Source organism: Desarmillaria tabescens (genome assembly GCF_030435595.1).
Source record: "Desarmillaria tabescens strain CCBAS 213 chromosome Unknown EV420scaffold_130, whole genome shotgun sequence".
NCBI lineage: Eukaryota > Fungi > Basidiomycota > Agaricomycetes > Agaricales > Physalacriaceae > Desarmillaria > Desarmillaria tabescens.
The window spans coordinates 4,320-20,964 of NW_026848429.1; the positions used below are offsets into that span (position 1 = coordinate 4,320).

A 16,645-nucleotide genomic window follows, 5' to 3' on the forward strand; every position below is an offset into this window, starting at 1 on the left:
GACAAGTCATCAGTACGCGAAAGATCCGGAAGTAGATTCACATGAAGCATCAAACTAGCATTTGTGCTGTATACAACCCAAGTTCTTCTGTTCTTCCATGTGGCTAACACAAGGCCCTCTGCACCAGATCAGCCTGTGAAGTTGCTCTCTCTCAGTGAGCACTCCTCCACGCTGCCATTTCTCAGCTACTCCATTGACCTTTGCACTAGATGGCGGTGGCATCCGTGGCGTATCCGAACTCTTCATCCTCGACGAGATTATGAGGTGCATCCAGATCCACCAAAACCTCCCTCAAACTCCCAAGCCTTGCGAATACTTTGATCTCATCGGCGGAACCAGCACCAGAGGGTAAGCACAGATAATCAAGTCACGGTAATGATAATTAATTGGCACCATTCTCTAGACTAATCGCAATCATGCTAGGAAGGCTAAAAATGTCCACTGAAGACGCCCTCCAAAGTTACAACAGAATCTCCAGCGCGGTGTTCAGCACCGAGAACAGGAAACCTTTCTACAGCGACGGAAAGTTCAAAGCAACTACATTGGAGAAGGAGGTCAAGAATGTCGTCTGCTGGGCTGGGTACAGCGATGATCAGAAGCTGTTGGATCCCAACACGGGGAGAAATTTGAAAGGAAACATGTATGCCCAACTGTTTCCTCTCACAAAATGTCGCCCTCATTAGCTTCAACAGTTTCATATGCTCCATGACCGGAATCAACCTTCGGTCTCCCCAGCGTTTCCGCACATACCAAGGACTCCCCAACCAAGGTCCTGACTGCAGAATACGGGAAGCCGTGCGTGCCACCACAGCAGCACCAACCTTCTTCAAAGCCATCAAAATTGTCGGACCAGGAGGGTTCAGGCCCGATTACGTTGACGCAGGCCTGGGGTTTAATAATCCCACCAAAGAGGTCCGCGACAAGCCAAGGAGCTATTCGGCAGTAACCAATGTATCGGTGTGTTCCTCAGCATTGGGACAGGCCACGTACTTGAGAGGGCCGGAGGCTTCGATGCAGATTGATAGGGTCGTAGCCTGCCTCTGTCGCGTTGGAGTCGGACAAGGGAAGACGTTGGTTTCTTTGTAGTCATTTGAAGCATACAGGAATGTAGAAATTGAATCCGAAAACTCAAGATCGGATTGTGGTAGACATTGACCGACCTACCGGTAGTTAGTCGACCATATGCCACTGGAAATGAGGTATTTGATCTTTGAGCACTGCTCCAGCTAGCTGCAGAAATGGCGTCGGGGTATCCAGGCCCTAGAACATACTAGTAAATGACAGTTCTACGACAGATGAAGTACTGACCATCTGGTAGTAACGAGAGACAGCTCAACATGTCCAAGTAGGGTAGCATATTCTTCTTCGTATTTGCTGTCTGACCCTGGTGGTAACCTAAGCAAAGCGACATCGCAGTAAGAGGGAGAGTCGTGTTGTTTACTACGCCAAACAAAAGGTCTCTTCCTGGCCACTATGACTACACATAATCTCGTTTGATAAATCGATAAGCCCCAGTGAGCTGATGCATGATGCATGATGCATGATAGAGGATTGATGCATCCCGCGACATACTCAAGCGAGAGCGACTTTTTGCGCTAACTTTCAGTCACTTATTTGAACTTTTTCACTTATTCTCCTGCCTGATTTAGCATGCTCACTTCATTCACTTTCTCTCACTTCGCACTTTGCATTTGCCTGATACACCTATCTGTTGCTCACCAGCTCTCACTACTACTTATAGGTTAACGGTGGTAGGTCATACTTTTGTCCACCAAACAATGATCACACGGTGTTCACACAACCTGCTTTCACAGTTGGCCAAGCTTACGGTGGTCTCAGGTCCATGGGTCGGAAGCAGGGAGAGTTAAGGCATCACATGTATGTGGACGGACATGTTAGGCATATGGATGTTCAAGCGATTATGGTGCGTACTACTCCTTGCGTTTGTATCACTCATAGACATCCCGCCAGGAAAATACCTTGGCCGACCTCATCAACTCCAACCAATGTCCATCAGACGACGATGTGACCAGAATTGCCTCTCTGCTAACACAAACAGATGAGTGGCTATCAGAGTGCTGCAACAACATTTGTTGTCTGCAGGATGATTTTCGCAAAACTGTCGCTCGTTACCACACAGCGCTTGATAAGGCCTTGACCCTTCAGAAAGAGCTCGTCAAAACCAAGAGTATCTACACTCGTATCCTTGCTCCGATACGGCGCCTCCTCACTGAAATACTGATCCAGATCTTCCTCCATAGCATTGGAGGGAATTTTTCCCTATTCTGGCTTAAACGAGGGCTGTGGGTACTGGGAAAGGTCTGCTGCAGGTGGAGATAGATTGTCCTTTCCACTCCAGAGCTATGGTCCGGCTTTACTCTTTTCCCTCATGGTAATCCTCGCCTCTTTAGTGATCCGGCCATGCTCGTCTCCCTGCTCGGCACTGCTCTCTGACTCTCAGGCCAGTGCAACATATCCGTTTATGCTGATATGCCTATCAGCCAGCTCAAGGACGCATTGGCAGATATTTGGAGACATCTTTCTTTGCATTCTCATTGCTGGAAGGACATCCGTCTCAGGATGGCAGACTCTTTTGCGCCTCTTGATGCAGTGCCAAATGGTGGCCTCCCTTCCCTCGAGAAGCTTACTCTTAGCATGACCAGCACCATGCATGACCATGCTTATGAGGCTCTTAATGCTTCCCCGCGTCTGACGAACCTCACCTTGATCAACAACGGCGGGTCTGCGATGACTGCAGGCCTTCCATGGCACCAGCTCACGCACCTTGCTCTCCTCATCCACGGTACCCTCCCTGAAGTAATCCATCTTCTCCGTCTTTCACCATGCCTTCAAGTACTGGAGGCTCTTGGCACACAAGTTCAGCAGAGCTGGACAGTCCCACTTGAACCCATATCCCAACCCTCCCTCTGCAGGCTGCAGGTATCCGATATAACAATCCTTCAGCATCTTATCCTACCCACCCTTAGTGACCTCGATCTCATTGGTGCTACCAATGAGTAGGGATGCGCAGATATCATCTGCAGTCTTCTTTCCCGGTTGAAGAGCATGTTATGAAAGTTCAAGATTGTTTGTGACACATCGTTGCATGGTCTCATGAACGTGTTGAGAGCAATGCCCAAGTTGACAGAACTCACCGTTGAAGCACTAGAGATGGAGGAAGGGTTCGTGAAGGGTTTCTTTCAAGCCAAGGACTTTTTGTCGTCCCTACAAAAGGTGTCGTTCACCATCAGCAACTTTACTCCTTCTCTGGAAGCAAACACCGTATTGGTCGACGCAATAGAGAGACGGTGGGGATCCACAATGCGATCCTGCTATATCTCTGCGCCTTCCGTAGATTGGCAGATTGCTGATGACGACGCGGTGAGGATTAAGAAGATGCGGGGAGAGGGTCTGGACCTTATGATAATCTATGGTAGGTTTTTCGTACTTCATAATTTTACACACGGACTGATACAAGGGCTACCCAGCAAATAGAAGGGTACCATAAAGCTCGAAGGACCTTGGCGATTGTGTTGGGTTGTGACGGATTGCCTTGCTTCATGCCATTATAGCTCTGTAGCGATAAACATGTATGTCGCCTTTCTGTTTACTCCTATATACCGTCGACGTCACTATGGTTTCATCGTTGCTTTTCCGCATATTGATATATCTGCCGATGCACCAGAGACAGAGTTTTCAGATGCCAAAATTTTAAGGCGTCCTGACTATGGTACCCATAGTTAATTTTTCGAAAGAAGAATAAAACTCACTGGAATTCTGTCCGATACCAAAGATTTCGAGAAGCCGTAAAATCGAAAAGAAACAAGGAATCGATCACGAGCACCTGTATTCAAGCGGAAACTAAGTATTCCTGAATCTTTGCTTTCAAAAACCTTTGACGGCAGACTGGATTCAAGTGCCATATCTTATATTCTGGGCACAATTGAAGCCCTTTTCATGCTTACATACAAGCAGGTAAATCAGACGCTCCTAAATATCTGCATTCCTCGCCATGTGGGAACGGTGGCACCCCCTCCTACCCCATCAGCATTCTATTTGTCCCATCATTCGTAAGATATCCAAGCTTATGGGTTTCAGCCAATCCTACGCATTTTCCCCCCTACATCTTCAGGGAATCTGCAGGTCTGTAATTGGTCTAGGCTTCCCAATCTGATTCTTATTTTATTTTCTACATTGTGTGTAGGTACTGCCAGAAGATATCCCTGACAAGACATGGGTCTGTTTCCGGCAGTATGCAAGTCGTATTCGATGCATCGCATTTGATCCCACTAGTTGCGCCCGCTTCTCTTCGACTGTATTTCTCCGCCTAGCTGAGTATCAAACTCCCATATTTCCCAAATTGCAATATCTGAAAAGTGACGCATCTTTTGCGGCTTCTCCTTCCATTCTTCTCTTCCTCCCTGCAAAACCACTGAACAAGATACAGTTGACGTTCCGTGGTTCGACGGACATCACCACGTCGTCAACGTGTATGCGGGCCATCAAATGGCGAGTACCTGCCTTGCAAACACTCCACATTTATTGTCCAGAGTTCGACAATGGCCAATATCAAGCCATTCTCTTCACCAATCTATGCTCCATCACCAATTTCGTGGGTCTCAGAGATCTTCGTTCTTTAACTATCAAATCCCACTTGGTAGACTACGATTTCCTCATCGCCCTCTCTACATTTGACAACCTTGAGCACCTTCACGTGAAAACTACATCGAACATACCTAGCGGCAGCCGTCAAGTCCAGGATGGCTTCCCTTCTCTCAAATCTCTCCATATCACTGCCAAGGTATCGGAGATGTCACGTATTCTCCGGCTTTTCCATCAAGGTACACTGGAGACGCTCACCTTTGTCGATACCTCCAGCGAGGCATTCTGCACCAGCTCAGAGTTCATGATGGACTTTTACCGTGAACTGGTAGTGCGCTTCCCCCTTCGCAATCTCTCCATAACCTACCAGTCAGCACAGTTCGATAGAACACTCTGGGCCTCTTCAAGAGTGGTGTTTGAGCCCTTATACGAGCTGCATCTCTTGAGATCCATCCATTTTGTGGGCGAACTGGTATTGGACGATGAGACTATCAAAACTCATCTCGCACCGTCATGGCCTGACATTGAATCGATTTCAATGCCCCAGTTGCCTGGAGACCCTCCTTCATATGCTATGCTCCCCAGTTTAGCCAAGTGTTGTCCAAGACTTGTGTTGCTAGCCATGCCTATCGGGTTTCCTGACATACCGGTGGTAGAGGAGGTGCTTTCACATCAGCTGCAGATATTGAAGTCAATGAATACGATAGCAAAAAAGCCGGCTCTCATCGCAAGGTTCCTGGATAGAATCTTTCCATCCTTAGTGTGGGTTGAGGGTGGGTCAGGTTGGAAAGAGGTTGATTCGATCCTTCGGGATGTGTGTCAGCCGATTCGGTGGGACCAGCATCAGAGGGAGCGGGGAAAGTGATGGTAATTATGTCCAAAGAGTATGGGAAGGAAACTGACTATACAAAAAAGGTCATATATTCCGTGTATTCAAGAGAAAGTACCTATGTAGTTTACTGACGCGAGCCCTAAACTAGCCAATGTTCTTCATCGGGAATATTCCATTCCTCGACAAGCATCTTCAAAGTGTCACCATTGAGAGCTCGAATATCCGCTACCATTCTATCTATGAACCCAGCCAGGGATTCGTATCAGATCTCCTGAGTGTTGTCGAAGGTCCGCAGGCGCCAGATAAGTAATCAACATAAAAATTATTGGAATCGACGAGTGGGTTCCTGATAGTACACAGTTTCTGCTGCACAAAACCTGGTTAGATTGAGTGAGAGAGGAAGGGCCAAGAGCCTACGTCAATATGAATTCACAATCTGAGCCCGAACCTCGGTCGCCAAGGCACCCCCATCTCTACCGAGGAATTAGATACCAGTCTGATACTACACCAATACAAGTTCGTGGTTGTTCAATAATCCATAGCGCTCAAACACTGTGAATACTAAGCATAGAGGATTCGAACCCTCAACGTTGATGATGGCATGAGCAAAAGAGGAAACTGCCGTTTCCGTTGACTCCCACAGAGCAATCTCGGACACAGTTTTCTCTCTTACCACTTTGTCCCATTCTTCAATTTTGTTGTTCCTCAGCTACTCTTCACATATCTACTCCTCACTTTGCTTGTGTTTTGTAATTCTGCTATCTTCAGACTCTGCTCAATCAACATCGCGTGATTACATGATTTTTGCCGCTTTCATGGGATGGGAAACGACTTGCATTGATTATTGACGATTCTGAGTGCTATATATGACCCTGCACGACGCGTCAGATCATGACATCGTGTGCCAACCCTGAACTCAAACAGGAGCTCCACTGTCAATGCGTAAGTTTTCACTTGTTCTATGCGCCAGGGCTTAGAATTCGATTTAGAATGAATCATTGTGCCGGCTACAGTCTAAGGTACTTGAATATAGTGTTCCAGACGTTCAGGGAGGGAAGTAGTTCTGATTGAGATCGAGATTCTATGCCGCTGTATAAAGTTGGTGCGTTCTCTAATGTTTGTGTGTCATTATCTGAGCTTACAAGCCCCTAAAATATAGCATCATGTGCTGTTTATATTGATACAACTACGACAATGAGGCTCAGACATTTTCCTCACAGCTTAACTGGTCAAAGATGAGAACTGAAGCATTCCATCACGAGTCCCCAATTTCCGTATTTCAAAGCTCTCATATTCGTTTGGTTTCAGGATGACCCTACTGCATGATCTGGGTCACCGTGTGATCAGGAACCTACCCTGTGCCTGCCACCCAACCAACTCGAAAGTCGGAATCCTCAATAGTGCGTACTTTGTCTTTGTGTGTTCAGTGTCTAATATTCATCTTTCTATCAGGTCGATTCTACTTGGGGCGGACGGCAGGAATGGACTCACTTCCTTCAAACACGGTTAGACATCATCTCGTCTGCAATATTGGGAGCACTACCCTCATAACGACACGGGTAACTCATATTACCTTCGCAATCTAAACTTTGGATCTTCCAATTTTTGGGCATTGGGGATTCCCGATATTCCATCAATCGGCATGGTTTCCCATGTTCTCCCTGTGCTTCAGGCCTCTGTGAAAGCTTTAAATACGGGGTATGTTCTCACTTTCTTATCATCCCATTCATCCCCACTTTCCTCCCTCTCCAGCTTCTCTCCTCTTCCTCCCTTTTCTCAAGCATCCCACACCATTATGTTCTCATCGTCGAGCACGTCCTCGGGGGGTCTCCCGCCATTGTATGCCTCCTCGTTGATTTCTTCGAGTTCGATGAGCTTGGTCTCGTGACCACCATCATTTCCTTTTGGCTTCGTTTGTTGATCCGATGATTCTTCACTTGGACTTCCACCACAACGGCGTTGTTGGACGTATCGTCGATGATGGTGAGCTCTTTTTCTCATCTCCATGTCTTCACCCTTTTTGACAGTGTGTAGGTCCATCCTCGTGCTCTCGAATCGACGCGTCAAGCTCGAGCTCATCGATACATGCCCGGCAACCAGCGCATTCTGAGTAACAGTGCATGGAGCATAGGTATGCGGTTCTAAGGCTGTTCTCGTTTCATTACTGACATTTTATTCACTAAGTTCTGCTCTGAACATACAGTAAATTTAAACTCGTTTGCTCCAAGGTGTGAGAACTGACCTTGTCATCAGCCCTTCCAAGGGTTCCCATACCAGCAGCAAGCTTAACAGTAGGTTTGGTACGTCTTCTGCATTAAAAATCTTACTGTAAGCTAAGGTTTTCTTTCTGACTGGATAGAATAAACCATCAATGCAAGCACGGCAACGAACTCGGTGCGTTCACACCCCAAGGTATGTTGGCTGTGACCTACTAGCATTTAATAGCTTATGAAGGCTCCGTCTTCTAGGCCCCTCAACGAGTTACTGAGATTGCGCAGCTGCTCACCAGCATCTATCCTAAAGGTAAGCAAATGTTTTTTCTCAAGCAAGCATCCTGATCTCTGACTAGTTACATAGCTTCGATGCTGCACCCACATACTAGGTACATCGCCAATGGTTACAGCATCGGTTTATAGGTTAATGCTTCTTTCTCCCTAGTTAACGATGATCATGGCGACGACTCCCAGGCTCAAACGGAGACAACACGTAAACTGAGCCAGAAAGTTAGGTATATTCAGGTCATTCCTCTTCTACTTCACAAGCCCATGCGTCACTTAGATACCCCAGTACCGACGTCTTCCGTTATGCCCACCAATTGGGTGTTTGGCAGGCGGTGTGCATGCAGGACTACTCAGCGAAGACGGGCTGTGGCTTGGGAACATATTTCTGCACTAACGGATACTCATGCTTGCTTCATGGCATGTTAACCCAGTTCTACGCTTGGTTTACCACAGCACCACGATGAGATGTTGACGTGGCATTCAGGAGGTTGATCAACAAGGCCCCATTCATATGCGATGCTTACAGGCCGGTAAGCTACCTTTTTTCTTGGTTCGTTTGACTCTATCTAACGTGTCTCTTTGCTAGCTTATTGATGGGTGTTTCTGGTTCAAAGGTGAATTAGGCTGCATACGAGGTAAGGGAAACCTTCGTTGTTGGGACGATGCTAGCTGATGCGTTGATGCTAGCAATAGGACTCGCCGTCTATCGAGACTTGAAGAACCCTTAACTTTGAAGTCAAGCCTTCAGATGGCGAATCTGTAAGCTATTCATAAACAGGTATGTAAGCTCGATTTCACTGTACTTATTTGCACTAATTTGTGTGCCATTCGTCATGTGTAGGATCTAGCACTGGCTGTAGATGTGACGGAAAGCAGGCTCGACATCACCGGCTAGTGTGAGGGAAGAACAGTGGGATTTGATTGAGAGTGTAAGCAGAATCCTTTTTCTTGACTAGAACGGCTACTAACTGATTTCGTAGACTTTCATCCATGCACTGGATGATGCTTGAGGGAGACTGTAAATGTGCAGCCCAGCTTTCGAGACTTGATTGGGGTGAGCTGTATGTGTGTAAGCAGGTGAGTTGATTTTCTACTAATAGGTTAATGGGATACTGACGTGTAACGCAAGAGATTGATGTACGCCTTCCATTGGACGAAACTTGACTGCAAACTAATCCTTTCTCCCTCAGCCAACACAACGCAGCGTGCGTTCGGCCCCTCAAGCACACATGGAATAATGCGGCTATGGAGTCGAGGTAAGCGTTCCATTGAATGACTTCAAGTCAAAGTCGACTGATCATTTACCCTACAGTTTTGCTCTCGGGACTCGTTAGTGCAGCTGCTTGCAGGAAGGAGGAGAATAGAAGAAGCACACACGGAGGGAGGTGTGCGTGGGATGGAATGTGCAGAGAGGACGGGAGTGGAGTGCGCAGATAGGAAGGGATGGAATGCACGGAGGAGACAGCAGCGTATGCGGAGGGGAAGGGAGGGATGCCATGTGGAGAGGGGTATGACGTGTGCAGAGAGGAAGGAAGGGGTGCATGCTCGGGCAGATGGAGGGACCGACCTGCAGAAAGGAGGGAGGACCTCGACGATGAAGGGAAGTTTACTGCCTGAGGAAAGTTGGCGGGATGGAGGGTGACGTGTGGTCCACGAAGGAGATGTTGACAATCCATGTGAGTACCCTTCGAAGAAATTTCAAATGTTTGATCTTGACTTCTATAAAATCCTGAAGATCATCTGTGCATGTGGCAGAAGTCCTCAGGCCTCACTGGTCAAGCCTTCGAGGAGATCCTTCACGGACTTCCTCAGGTAAAGACTCTCAAGGTCAGCTTACATTTGTCGCCAACCAGACTCGTGTTGATATTGCTACAAGCTCATCCTTTGCGGTCCACAACTGCTGAACCTGATGAAGCTGTGGTCGTCCGAAGTGATGGTAATGGACACATGCTCGTGCAGTGTCTTCACCATACCTCATCGCTGTTGTCTGACTCTCCCGCAGAGACTGCAGAAGCAAGTCCCACGCCCATATCCATGAGCATCATCACAAGTACGTTTGGCTGCATCTCGCCTGGGTAATTCTGACTTCAACTTTCCAGATTGTACCATGAGCTTGGTGTTCAGTCTGCTTTGGAAAACTCTGACCTTGCGGTCGCTTTCAACTCTGGTCTCTCCAAGGAAAATGCCGGAACGTGGCCTGACATGATCAAATTTCTTGTCAAGCGGAAGGTACCCTAAATCTTTACTGTGAGTTAGAGCTTGTGACTCTTGAACGTTCATGAACCTTATTCATAATTTGGAAATTCAGGCATTTAATTGTCAAGAGGCGGAAGCTGATACCAAGATTCTTACCTGCTGTGGTGCGCAATTGGTATCTAGCCTCAGACCTAGGAAGAATCTGTGGGGCATCTTCTAGCTAAACCCGAGCCATGCAAAGTTTATGGATTCTACTTTGTGAATGATTGGGTGGCTGGAGCGTTCCGTTAACGTGTGTTTGATTTGCTTAGTCGATGAATTCAATGTAGCAGACTTCGTCACTGCTGGTGCTGATCGAAGCAGACTACTTCTGCATCTGGCCCTGCATGATAGGGAGGACGATGAGAAAAAGGATGATTTCTTGATGAGGACTGGGGCGATAAGAAAAGAGATGGATTGTATATTGATACTGGTAGGATACATAAAGTAACTAGATCGGGCACAGAATCGAAAGTGAGGTTGGTGAAGAGAAAAAAAATTACCACGGTCAGGTCCTAAAACTGTTTAGTCCAACTCGGCCAAATTTCGTAGAATCATAATTTCCCCACCTGAAGATATTCAAAAAATACACGAACGGGAGGGGGCATCCTCCCATTCGTGCGCCGGCCAAGTGCAGTCTCCCATTCGGGAAACCAAGGCTTGCCATTGTGGGTCCGATTTGCTCCAAAAAAAAAAGAGTCCTGAAGGACGACCTGCTCTCAGTAACCCTAACCCGAGGGATCTACCTTGAAGGAGAAGATGACGAGCTGGAACAGAGGCAAGTCAGCATCTGGCCTCAATCACAAACAAAGCTAGCTCACCTCGAAAACTCCCACAAACGCAAAATCGAGTCAAACACCCCACACCATTACCTAACCCCAAGTCCTCCTCAATTGGCGGCTATTTAATCAGGCACAATGGGTTAAACGGGGGTGAGCAAAGGCATAGGGTGGTTCACTCCTGGTGGCCGCCTCGAGTCGGCTGTGACGAGGATGAACTGAAAAGAAAGAGTCAGTGAATATCGAAGGGATACGCAAAACGAAACATACTAGGCATGCAACTGCACGACCGGCGCATCAGATGCAGCTTCTGAGTGTGATTGGATGCCACAGAGCACACCGATCATCCTCCCCCTCCTGTCATGCATGCAGACACCTCCTTCCTTCCATAGACAACCCTTACACGCTGCTGATGCTCATCATATTTTGATACATCATGGTCGTGTTGGTGCGAAAACAGGTCGACGTGAAGAAGACATGGCCTAGGAAGATGTTCAGTATGGGGATGGTGCACTGTAGATGGTCGCACTCAGGGAGCTACTCGAGCACACTCCTCCCCTGCCAACACCACCCTTCCTCCACACGCACACCTTCCTACGCGCTATGCCCTGTCGCAGGGAGATGATATGTCATCTCAGCACAAACGTGGGCGCAGCAAGTCTGGGTGGTCAGGGATGCATTGGGATAAGTTGCGAGGAGAAGGGAGGTATTCTGATGCACATCCTGGAATTATCGTTAGAGAAGGAAAACGAATCAACTGAAGTCACAACATATGGGTGGGGGCAAAACACTGTGGATCGGTGTGATCCTATCACACCTCCCTCCCTCCCTACGACCCTCCACACAAACATCTGCTACATGCCACGCTCTCTCACCACAAGACGATACGTCGTCTCGGTGCAAATGCCACCCTATACAGTGATTTTGAGTGGTTGGGGATGTGCCGAGACGAAGGGCATGCAGTAGGAAGGTGTTGTGATTTATATTCTGTGGTCAGAGTCAGATAGGGCAGGCAAAGTAAGGGAAGACACAACGTACAGGTGGAGGACAACACTGGATCGGTGTGATCAGGGGCTAACCGATCGTGCACCTCCCTTCCCAACCCTCCCTTCCTCTCTGCACAACCCTCCTCGACACGCCATTCTCCTCGCTGATCTGTCTTGCCAGAAGATGATACATCATCTCGGCACAAATGTTGCCATATGCAGGATGATGACTGGGACAGGACGGCACAGGAATGGACTCCAATTCTCGTTCTGCAGTCAGCGTTAGAGAGGGAAAACGAAACAAGGAAACTCGACATGCGGGTGTGGAGCACTGTGGATAGGTGTGATCAGGGGCTCACTGATCATGTACCTCTCTTCTCAACGCTCCCTTCCTCTATGGCAACCCTCGACACGTCATCCTCACCAATCCATCTCGCCGGAAGATGATACATCGTCTCAGCGCAAAATCCTCCGCCTTATGCCTGGTCTTGAGCTACCTTGGGAGGTCGTAGAATCGCGGTCTTTCCATTTCACAATAGACGTATCACTATGCTGTGGGAGTTGGTCCCAAGGCAGTATTGTTACCCCAATCGAGACGTTGATCTGGACACTTTGGATTCCTGATATTATTGGACATCACTATGAACTACTCATGAAGAGTACCACCGTAAGTGTTATATGAATCCGTGCTCCTGCTGCATCAAAGACGTTCCCCAGCTATGAAGCCAGAACAAAAAACCTCGCAGTCTAATACGAGCTTGTTCAGCGTGGATTGAACAAATCTGTAGTCGGTTCTGTTGCTTTATCGTACCCTTTGATTTGCTGAACGCCTCTCGGATCAGTCCACAGAAAATTGTAGGCATGAAAAACTTACCATAGCATATCCTGAGGTCCAGATCCCTTTCTTGCATCTTCTTCATCCTCATCACGTCGCAGAGATATAGCAGGGTCGCATTGCAGATCCCCGCCGTCTCTCCATCGCATCGACCGATGCGGTGTTTGCTTCTGGAGAAGGAAGCAAAGTTGCCGATAGTGAACAACACCTTCTACAGAGTCCCCGGCTTGAAAGAAATCCTTCATGAACCCTTCCTCCATCTCTAGTGCTTCAATGGTGAGTTCTGTCATTTGGGCATTATTCTTGACACGCGTGCAACAATGTAATCTTGAACTTTTGTAACATGTTCTTTGACTGGCAAGAAGCATCCGTGTTCATTGGTAACATGAACGAGATCGAGGTCGGGTAGGATACGGTGCTAAGCAGCTTGCAGAGGGAAGAGTGGGATATGCATTCAAAGGGAACTGCCCAGCTCGTGGAGAGAGGCGGGGGAGAGGGAGGGGTACCATGGCTGAGGAGGATGAAGGTGATATGGAAGATCACAGACCCGACGTTGATCAGTGTGAGACGCAGAGAAGCGTGATCGTGCATGGTGTTTCGAGGGCGGAGAGGCTGTCTTTTGAGGGGCACGAAAGAGTGCAACATTCTGAGACGGATGCCCTTCCAACGACAAGAATGCAAATAAAGATATCCACTGATGCGTCCTTGAGGCATGAACAGAGATGCTGCACTGGTCGGGGAGCGGTGTCAAGCAGGGAGATGGGAGGCAACGAAAGAGTGTGAAGTTGGACCATAGCTCTGGGGTAGAAAAGACGATTTGTCTCCACTTGCGGCAAACCACTCCTAGGCCCTCGTTTAAGCCAGAACAGGGAAACGTTCCCTCCTATACTATAGAGGAAGATATTTTGGTGGGGAGGTGCCGTATCAGAGCGAGGATGTTCTTGGGTTTTGACAAGCTCTTTCAAGGCCTTGTCAAGCGCCATGTGGTATGCGAAAATGGTCTTGCAGATGAATGTTGTTGATAATTGATAACTGCTCGTCCGTTGGTGTTAGCAGAGATAAATCTGATCGCATCGTTGTTGGTTGGAGTTGATGAGGTCAGCCTAGGTAAATTTCCTAGTGCGAAGTCTATGAGTGATACAAATGCAGGGAGTAGTACACGTACCATGGTTGCTTGAGTATGGTCATGGAAGACATCGGTTCGCCAACGTTTATCAAACATGAGTATGCGTACTTGGTTATAGTGGCCAGGAAGAAACCTTTTGTTTGGCTTAGTAAACAACGCGCCTCTCCCTGTTACTGCGATGTCTCTGCGCTCAAGTTACCACCAGGGTCAGACAGCAAATACGAAGAAGAATATGCTACCCTACTTGGACATGTTGAGCTGTCTCTCGTTACTACCAGATGGTCAGTACTTCATCTGTCGTAGAACTGTCATTTACTAGTATGTTCTAGGGCCTGGATACCCCGACGCCATTTCTGCAGCTAGCTGGAGCAGTGCTCAAAGATCAAATACCTCATTTCCAGTGGCATATGGTCGACTAACTACCGGTAGGTCGGTCAATGTCTACCACAATCCGATCTTGAGTTTTCGGATTCAATTTCTACATTCCTGTATGCTTCAAATGACTACAAAGAAACCAACGTCTTCCCTTGTCCGACTCCAACGCGACAGAGGCAGGCTACGACCCTATCAATCTGCATCGAAGCCTCCGGCCCTCTCAAGTACGTGGCCTGTCCCAATGCTGAGGAACACACCGATACATTGGTTACTGCCGAATAGCTCCTTGGCTTGTCGCGGACCTCTTTGGTGGGATTATTAAACCCCAGGCCTGCGTCAACGTAATCGGGCCTGAACCCTCCTGGTCCGACAATTTTGATGGCTTTGAAGAAGGTTGGTGCTGCTGTGGTGGCACGCACGGCTTCCCGTATTCTGCAGTCAGGACCTTGGTTGGGGAGTCCTTGGTATGTGCGGAAACGCTGGGGAGACCGAAGGTTGATTCCGGTCATGGAGCATATGAAACTGTTGAAGCTAATGAGGGCGACATTTTGTGAGAGGAAACAGTTGGGCATACATGTTTCCTTTCAAATTTCTCCCCGTGTTGGGATCCAACAGCTTCTGATCATCGCTGTACCCAGCCCAGCAGACGACATTCTTGACCTCCTTCTCCAATGTAGTTGCTTTGAACTTTCCGTCGCTGTAGAAAGGTTTCCTGTTCTCGGTGCTGAACACCGCGCTGGAGATTCTGTTGTAACTTTGGAGGGCGTCTTCAGTGGACATTTTTAGCCTTCCTAGCATGATTGCGATTAGTCTAGAGAATGGTGCCAATTAATTATCATTACCGTGACTTGATTATCTGTGCTTACCCTCTGGTGCTGGTTCCGCCGATGAGATCAAAGTATTCGCAAGGCTTGGGAGTTTGAGGGAGGTTTTGGTGGATCTGGATGCACCTCATAATCTCGTCGAGGATGAAGAGTTCGGATACGCCGCGGATACCACCACCATCTACCACGAGAGTCAGTTGAGTGACTTATGACAAGATGGAGTGCTCACTGAGAGATAGCAAGTTCACAGGAAGATCTGGTGTAGAGGGCCTCGTGTTGATAGCCATCGATAACTGCAGTGGTACTGGAAGAACAGAAGAACTTGCATTGTATACAGCATGAACATGGGGTTGATGGTGAAGCTGCTTCACGTGAATCTACTTCCGGATCGTTCGCATTCGTGTGCTCTGACGACGAGTCTCCTCCCAGTACCTGGCACAGCCCCCAGACCAGGACAGTGTCTTCCAATGCTATGGATTAATAACGCTGTACCGGAGCAAGGATACGAGTGTATTTTGCGCAGAGTCAAGGCCTTGTCAAGTGCTTTGGGAGGAAGTAGTGATAGCCGCTCATCCATTTAGACTTGGAGTCAGAGGCAATTCTTGTCGCATCGGACATTGGTTGGGTATTTTTCTATAAATGCAGGGAGTAGCATGCACCTGATAGTGGGAATCCGAGGAGGTGGTGGCTGGGAAGGAGGACGACTTGTTTGGCACCGTAAACAACGCATGCTCTTTCCCTCTTACTGCGATGTCCAAATCAACAAATTCAGACCAGACAGTGAATACAACAAAGAAGAAGGGAATATTAGCTAGGATGTTCTATCTACGTCCTCACAATGCAGGGATTTACTCGACTTGGTATCAGTATGCTTTAGTACCATTTCCTTATGTAAATACTTGACTGACTCGGACATCAGGAAATTTACATAGAGACACGAATGTAGTTCTCTGCCTTTTCCACATCCCGCTTTTGATACTACCGCCGCCATGTCGTTGAGCCCTCAGCCTCCCACCTCAGTGCAAACCCCCTCCGTCAAGGAGAATGCACCAAGACCGTGTCTTTAACTGGGAAGGGAAGAACATCATCGTGAGTGTAGGATTTCCTTGTTGTCATACTTGACTCTAAGAGATGTACCAGGAATGTTCACTGGAACCCAGGTCCCGGGGTATATCAAGGAGTATGAGCTAAAGCGATGGAAGGGATATATATGTCATGGCGGTCAGTGAACAGTTCGTGGATCTTTCCCCCTCCATATATGCACCAGAATTGATCCTTTTTGATGCATAAGGCTTGGAAGGAGAAGCTTGTTCCGAATGGCACCCATGTGTATTTGTTCGACTATAGATGGGGTGTCAACTAATTGTGGTTCGCAGCTATACATTTCCTGGCTGATGATGAGGGCACGTTCACCAGTTCAATGGGCCTTGAGTCGTTTTCGATGCGGTATCCTTGCTACGCGTGCCTCGAGTCAAGGTATGTCTGTCCACCTGTATCCAGCTTCTGCGCTCATGAGGACGGCCTAGCACTATGTCAACGACATCTAGGTT

At 47.9% G+C, this 16,645-nt stretch overlaps 4 protein-coding genes across 4 annotated transcripts; 3 read left to right on the top strand and 1 right to left on the bottom strand.

The window, feature by feature from the left end:
• Positions 1-208: 208 nt before the first annotated feature.
• EV420DRAFT_1281272 (acyl transferase/acyl hydrolase/lysophospholipase) lies at positions 209-1,086 on the top strand (the record flags this gene model as incomplete). Its single annotated transcript, XM_060468255.1, has 3 exons — positions 209-348; positions 404-640; positions 684-1,086. Coding segments are annotated over 3 exons (780 nt in total), but the record flags the coding sequence as incomplete, so codon positions are not given.
• A 2,046-nt stretch (positions 1,087-3,132) lies between these two features.
• On the top strand, positions 3,133-5,467 carry EV420DRAFT_1770348 (uncharacterized protein; the record flags this gene model as incomplete). The annotated part of the gene is made up of 4 exons (XM_060481070.1): positions 3,133-3,433; positions 3,976-4,070; positions 4,099-4,143; positions 4,205-5,467. 4 exons carry the CDS (start codon positions 3,133-3,135, stop codon positions 5,465-5,467), a joined length of 1,704 nt encoding a protein of 567 aa, XP_060322196.1.
• Positions 5,468-8,925: 3,458 nt separating this feature from the next.
• EV420DRAFT_1673514 (uncharacterized protein) lies at positions 8,926-10,173 on the top strand (the record flags this gene model as incomplete). The annotated part of the gene is made up of 8 exons (XM_060479116.1): positions 8,926-9,012; positions 9,065-9,072; positions 9,126-9,191; positions 9,248-9,264; positions 9,671-9,762; positions 9,812-9,888; positions 9,938-9,985; positions 10,035-10,173. 8 exons carry the CDS (start codon positions 8,926-8,928, stop codon positions 10,171-10,173), a joined length of 534 nt encoding a protein of 177 aa, XP_060322197.1.
• Positions 10,174-14,399: 4,226 nt separating this feature from the next.
• Positions 14,400-15,280, bottom strand: EV420DRAFT_1281267 (acyl transferase/acyl hydrolase/lysophospholipase; the record flags this gene model as incomplete). The annotated part of the gene is made up of 3 exons (XM_060468254.1): positions 14,400-14,802; positions 14,846-15,082; positions 15,138-15,280. Coding segments are annotated over 3 exons (783 nt in total), but the record flags the coding sequence as incomplete, so codon positions are not given.
• Between the last annotated feature and the right edge of the window lie 1,365 nt (positions 15,281-16,645).